Below are 7,378 nucleotides of genomic sequence, written 5' to 3'. Positions count from 1 at the left end.
GCTAGTCACAGTGCATGTTTTAACTAATGTATAACTCTCTATATGCTCTACCACACTCTGGTAACTAGAACTAGAAATGTCTACATTGAGTTCATTGATCACAAACTCAACTGTTAGACATTCTCTAGTTCGCATCATTATTGTTTGTTTAGGTGCCACTACTTTACAACCAGTTTTCCTAATCTTATCCTGCTTATGTTTAAACCAACACTTATCATAGACAAACTTAAAGTGTAGGTCATTTAAATAAAGAAATTATTGAACTGTTAAACTTAGTAAGCAGTAAATAAATAATTCAGTATTATCTCCCCTTAGTCATCACACATGGACACAACGACAAAGCAGCGTTGTTAACCACTGTAGAGAAAAAATAGAATAATCCATGGATAACTACGCTATTTTTACACGTGAATGTAAAATTGACTGAGTGTTTTTTCTTTTTTTCCCGGGTTGGATTAACTCTAATGCATCCGGCTGGGTTGCCTTTCCCGTTTTATTGCCGAAAAGGATCCCTTTAATAAGTGAGGTGGAAGTGACGTAGAAGCGGCTTCGGTTCAGCTTTAGTGGGTTGTGTTTTCTTGGATGTCAGAGCAGCAGACAGGACGGTGCACGGAGAGGAGAAACAACCAGGAGCACTTAAACAGCGAAACAAAGTCCAGTAAGGATTCCGCGCTGTCAACGCCATACATACCGCATGCGTCATTGTAGTTCTCAACACCCGGCTGATAAGATCACATTTAAGGTGAGTGAATCGGAACTTATGGCATGACTTTAGCTGAGATTGACTGAATGCCCCTTCATTTTATGTGAGCACTTTTGATGATCAGATTCAGGAGAAGGCTTTAAAAGCAGAGTTAAATCCCTGGTTACAACATTAAACGGGCAATTCAATCACATAAAGTGCGCGGCCACATTCATGGTTCTGATCATGGAGCTGTGCACTGCTTCAATAAGTAAATCCATTTCACCGACAGCAAGCTTCCTTCCCGAAGACAAATCTTGCAGCAAAGACAGCAGCAGGCTCACGTTTTTGTCAGCATACTTAAAATCGTAAAAACTTGAATGAAGCCTGGGCCTACTGATGCACCTGCTAAGTTGAGCTCATATGTGAGCCTCATGTGTCACATGGCTTATTTTTTTTTTTTATTTTATTTTTATTTTTTAATGCTATGTTCATAGACTCGAGATTCGTATTACCTGTAATACAGTTTAGGTTGATACTTAAGGATCCTTGTGGGCTACCGGATTTAGTGGCATCAGAGTGAAAGCTGTAGATGACAACAAAACTGAACAACCTCTCGCGTCGTTTTGAATGATGACTTGTGACTTGTGAACTGTGTAAGCAGAAACTTCAAGTGGTCATAAAAAATGTGAACAGGTCCAATCTACAGCCAGTGTCTTTTTTGGGCCCTACTGTAAAATATGATGGTTCACATGGAGACTCCATGAAAGGCGACTGCAGCATCTGTAGATAAAAACGGCTAATTTTAATGTACCATAACTATTCCTATTCCTATATTCGGCTGATTTGCGACTATGGAAACATCTTATTGAATATTATATTCCATTTCTGCAGTCAGATCTCCTAAAAATTACACATGGACCTTTTTGATGCTTCAGTTCTCAGTTTAATGTGTGAAAATAAAGCTGGAAGTATCGAGGCTTTTATGCTGCCACTATATGGTTTTTTCTTCTACTTTCAGAAGAAATTATTAGTTCTTTGTATTTTATTATTTGTAGTTGAATTTAGAGTAAAAAAGTGCAATTAGTTGGATACCTAGTTGGATAGAGCTTTTCTTTTAGTTCAGATTCAGTTTTTGTTGTCATCATGCATTTAGTACAGGGTACACAGCAATGAAATACAATGTGCACTCTCTCAGCACCAGTCAATCAATAAATAATATAACTAACAATCATAAAGTAAACATTTAAAACATCCAAGAGCAAAAAAAAACAAAACAAAACATAGTAACTAAGCTCAGACCTTAGCCCTCCTTCCTGTTGTGCTATCATTTAGTAACCTTATTACCTGGGGGTAGAAACTATCCCTGAAACGTGATGTACGCGTTGGGATGCTCCCTGATGGAAGGTGGGAGAAGAGATTGTGTGCAGGATGACTAAACTTTAAATAATTCAATCAAAACATACAATTCTGTCAACACAAACAAGTCAATAAACAACACGGTCAGTTTCTTACATTTTCAGGCGAGTAGGCAATCATAACTTTGACCCTCTCTCTCTCTGACACTCTGCCTATAATCACTGAATGAAGATCATTTCAGTTCGGTACAAATTTTATTCAGATCTGAGGAGTCTTAAGACATAATAGTACCATAGGGCTTTTTTTTAACTTAACTGCTTTTCAAATACACACATTGTTAACCCACAGTTAACCTAAGCACAGGGCTATACAGTTCACACTACACATCTGCTAGCCCTCAGTTAAATGTAAGTTGGAACATGTGACTAATGTTCATATTCTGTTTACTTTTGCTCTTTCACACTGGCACGTTTTAACGCTGTGTTCAGTCGTTTTTCAGGAGATAGCTCTGCCAACTTGGGGCTCACCCTACTCAGTAGTAGCAAGGCCTAGGCTCAAATCAGGTTTAGTCCACTTTACGATATGCCAGTATTGTGCCAGTGTGAAAGCGTTCTTAGTCTTAGTCTGGTGCTAAGAAGTTACTAAGAAAGCTTTTAGCCCGGGCTAAGCGCAGTGTGAACGGCCCTGTGTCTTTCATTCTCTACGCGATGTGCACAGTCATTGTTCAGATACGTGTACGACTCCATCTTCCTAATTCAATACATGTGTGATGACAGGCGGGACCTTGTAAACGCACTTTATGATCTTCAGTTTTAGGGTATAGTAGTAGGCATACTTAATCAAACCCTCTTGGAGAATTATTTTCACTCCTATCACAAACAAACCTGTACACGTACATTAATGTATGAAGGGATGTCAGAGGGAGGGGGCTGCCACATGGAACGGAGAGTTAAGGGTTTAGTTTACATGTCTTATATTTTCTTCTGTCCTTTACTTGTACCCCTTTAATCATCTCAAATTAGTCAGTTCTGATATAATCCATCTTTTTCATCACTTGTACAAGGTAAATTTAACGAGGAGCAGTATAGGGTCCTCCTTACACCACCTGCTCAGATATTCTTTGGTTGTACTTTACTCAATAGGTTCTGTCGGACGAAAACCGAAAGGCCTTAGGCTCAGATGTACACACCCAAGTTTAGAGAGATGGGCAGTATTTTCCACCCCAAACCTTTTTTTGAACAGTCAGTTACGTAGCAGGCTCTGTGAATTGTGATGGACACAACTCTCAGAGTACCAGCTCAGCTCACCTCTGCCGGCAGATATTTTATAGTCTCTCTATTCCTTTTAGTATACCCATGATATTGGTATATTTCTTTGTGTTGTAAGGGTCACCTCTTACCTACAGTGTGAGGAAGTCTTATGAAGAGTAACTTACAACCAGACAGACACTGTTAGATAAGTTTAATATCTTCATTCTGTGATCCATTACCTCAGCACCAGGTCTTCACATATAAATCATTTCTATGTTGAGATCAGATTTTATAACAAAGCCTTTATAACGATTACATTACTCGTAGTTGAGTAATGCTGCCATAAAATTTGTGCTTTTGCCATTTCCAGCCTCTCGTCATTGTCCTTCACTAAACGGTCAAATAATGCTTATCTGACTTTCTCAGATTACAGACCGCCTTGTCCAGCAGCAAAGAACATGGAGATAAGTACCAAGCCAGCCACCCCAACCTAAGAAAGTTGGATACAGGAGGTAAGAGTTTTCACAAGAACCTAAGCATGCCATAACCATACCACAAACTGGCTGCCACCATTTCTGATTTCTATGTTCCAGGATTTGGAGCTGCCGCATCAGTAGATGACAGCTCTTCGAGACAGAATGGATACCCTCAGAACAAACACCTCAGGGAGGCTCACCAAACCCTCGACAGTAATTTAGGTAAAGAAACATTTCTGTTTGAATCTCCTTTTATTTCTACTTGATTATAATAAACAGTAATATACAGTTTTATAAAGTGCAGTCACGAGAAGAGGCACAAGGGGATGACATCAAAGCTTTTGATGAAGTTTACATGATAATTCTATTCTAATATATTCTATTTCATTTTTCATCTATTTCCCTTGTATCAAGACACCATTACAATGACATGTTTTGTTCTTCCAAAAGTATAACCATAAAATATCCATTGGTTAATCTAAAATAGCAATGTACATTCTGAGTTAGGTGTAAAATATTATGTTATATTATGTATGAGGTAAAAAGAACAAAAACAGTTCCCTTTAAGTATTATCTACCAATCCACAGTTTAATTGATGTCCTTTTTGAATGACCTCCTGTAGATGAGATGTGCAATGGTTTGAGCAGACTGAAGAACCTTGGTCTTGGTCTCCAGTCTGAGATTGAGAACCAGGACGACTCCCTTGATTCTCTGCTGAATAAAGTGGACAAGATGGATCTCAAGATCCACAACACAAACCAACAGATTAAAAACCTCAAATAAAACAAAGACTTGAACTCACTTTACAGAGACATAAGACAGCAACAGGTCATCCTCCCACTCGACTCTCCATCTTGGCCTCAGTTCAATTACCTATGTGTTCTTTTTGTTTATTGTTTTCAAGGATTGGAACTCTGTTAGATAAGCAGGTGAACATCTTTTTTATCCATTTTATTTTCATCTTAAATGACTGAAATACTGTTTCAGATTTGCCCATAAGTCAAAGTTTAGCAGAGAGATTCTTCCTGCCACTTCACTGAATTGTTTGTGCTTTGAAGGGAATACTCTATTCCATGTGTGTATTAGATATAAGAGACCGTCTTTGTCCAGGTAAAATCTTTTCGTTCTCTCTATCATCTCCAAGCTGTCTGAATGTAGTCTGTTGAATTTCCCTTGGTTTAGATGATTAGAGTTTCAGTTTGATCAGCTTTTCTTAATTGCCAAGGACGTATAAATGGCTACTATTGCTCAGCATTCAGGCAAAACATGACATGACAATTAATAATAAATAATTTGGTATATAGACAGATAGAGAAACTGGAATATTTTGTGTGTATGATTCATATGTCAGTGCTAACTCTAATTCCTGGACCTGTATGTACAAAACACTTTGGATGTCTTCTCAAGTCACTTTTGCCTTACAGATCATTTGTATGTACAGTAGACTAACTTTTGGTTCTGTGCCATTTTTCTGTCTCCACTAGTATTTTTCACCATTAGATTTTTCACTTTGTTTGATTAGTTGTTCATGCTCCTCAGTGCTTTCACTAGCTTTATACAATTTGTTTGTATTGCAGAATGTGATTGAATGAATGATTATACAGCATACATAATGTGAACAAGCTAGCTGTGAATATGACAACTCAAAACTGAAGGAATATCCCCATTATTATTATTATACATCCTCCCTGGGAGAAATGTATGAATGAGTAGATGAACCACATTTAAGTTTTGTATAAATTAAGGTAAGGATTTATGGTCACAAGGTTTAATTTTTGCCATGTACATCATGTATTCTAATCAAGGCCACATACTCAGTTACTCAATAAAAACATTTATAAGGGGAAGTCTCAGGTGTTTTATAAATTGTGTTTCTGTTCAAGTAGAGCAGGAAGTCAAAAGCACCACAAGGTGACGCCACATTTCTAGAGTAGAATGAGCTCCTGCAGAGAGATACTGATAATCAGTCATTAGATGATGCATGTTAGCACAGTATCTTTTCATTTTTTATGTATTGTGTTATAACTGTGATATCTTTTAGATGAAACTAGTGTCATTTTACAACCCAAGTAGATTTATTGCTGTTGAAACTAACTACACACTGAGTATACCATAACTCTCCTCTCCGAAAGACCAAAATCATGTAGTAAATTTAGTTTTAGCCTATTTTTTTCTGCCTTGTAATGATGCACAATCCTTAAAAGCAAGACTTTGATGATTGTTTTGTTTTTTTCAATATGATCATCATTGTGTGTGTGTGTGTTTACTATACTGGCTCCGTACCAGCTGTGAGTAGCTCAGGTCCTCATGTCTGGGTGTCTATTCATTATCATTCCTCTGTTTTGGACCAGCTGCTCCCACAGAGGCCCTCATTAGGATGACTTGCTAATTACAGTACACACTTCCCAAAAACACATATGTACACAACATTGGGGGGAAACAGAGGGGGAAATGGGGGTCCCAACTACTAAGGGCCCCAAGCTGAATAAGACCACTGCATGTCTGAACTAGAAGAATTTTTGTGAGTTCTCAAGCATGTATTTGTAGATATATTCTATTTTTATTAGAAGAAATGCTTGGTTGAATGCTACTGTTCCAAACCCTCTCAAAAATATATAGAGTAGGTGTTAAACAGCAATAGTCCTAAGAGTGTCCAAAAAACGTATTTCATGTAGTGATTGGTCCATTAATTGATCAGTAAAAGAATGCACTCAGTTGTGTTTTAGTTGTGGATGGGTTGACACATGATAATGGTGCTAAAGGGGTGAATATGGGGCACATAATTCCTAGCTACAACACTGTAACACAGTGACTCCTCCTATTGCACATGTGGTGTACACACACAAGGAAGAGAGAAGTCAAGGATGTTTCAGCAGACAAAGCAGTCATCCAGATAAATCAGTGGGATTTTTGTTTGGGTCTAGGAAAGGAGATGCATCGAGTTGGGGGGGTGGGGTATTTCTCTAGCTGCAGGATTGAAATGTTCAACATATTTGTGAATGTGACATTAGATGCTCAAACTGGGGCTGTACTGGGGATGAATATAATGTCGAAGCGACCTCAGGTGGTGGCGGCACCCACACCACCATTAAACGGAAGTCACCCCTGGGTTTGTTCCCTTCACGGTATCCGTGGGGGCCGGGAGGGCTTTGAACAGCTGTCTTGTCAAAAGCAAACAGTGGCCGTGCTGTGACAAAGGCCGCCGGTGCTGGAATGCCCCCCTTTTCAGCGGGTGTAATCCCAGAACACACTGCTGTCGGAGCCCATCAGGCACTGGGCCAGAGATGGGCCTTCCTGCTCTTTGGAAAGCGGGTTAGCAGCAGAGGCAGGGCAGCCAGGGGGGTAAAGCCTGCTTCAGAGGGGATGGACTGTCAGGCTGACAGCACTCTATTGCCACTGTTGTAGTAAGAGAAAATAAAGAGTTGTGCTGACGGAGGGGACTTTGGTAGGGAGCTGGTGAGAGGGAGGAGGGAGGGAGGGAGGAGTGCAGGGTAAGGGAGAGGGTGGCTGGACAGATTAATGGAGAAGGTAAAGTTCAAGTGCCACCGAGATGAAACACATGGAAGTAGCCAGGAGTATGAATCTTTCTCAAAGGACTAATGTGGGAGGT

At 39.4% G+C, this 7,378-nt stretch overlaps 1 protein-coding gene across 1 annotated transcript in view; it reads left to right on the top strand.

Moving 5' to 3' along the window:
* Positions 1-5,615, top strand: part of snap29 (synaptosome associated protein 29) — an 8,219-nt gene extending 2,604 nt beyond the window's left edge. Inside the window, exons 3-5 of the mRNA XM_035658261.1 lie at positions 3,712-3,803; positions 3,885-3,989; positions 4,391-5,615. Of these exons, the coding sequence (XP_035514154.1) occupies positions 3,712-3,803; positions 3,885-3,989; positions 4,391-4,551 (358 nt within the window). The 3' untranslated portion in view covers positions 4,552-5,615. The remainder of the gene's footprint in view (positions 1-3,711; positions 3,804-3,884; positions 3,990-4,390) is intronic.
* Positions 5,616-7,378: the final 1,763 nt, after the last annotated feature.

This window comes from Morone saxatilis, unplaced genomic scaffold, assembly GCF_004916995.1.
Source record: "Morone saxatilis isolate NCDOM2014 unplaced genomic scaffold, NCSU_SB_2.0 Contig16, whole genome shotgun sequence".
Classification (NCBI taxonomy): domain Eukaryota; kingdom Metazoa; phylum Chordata; class Actinopteri; family Moronidae; genus Morone; species Morone saxatilis.
The sequence above is the reverse complement of the archived record's forward strand: the minus strand, read 5'-3'. Positions and strand labels throughout refer to the sequence as shown.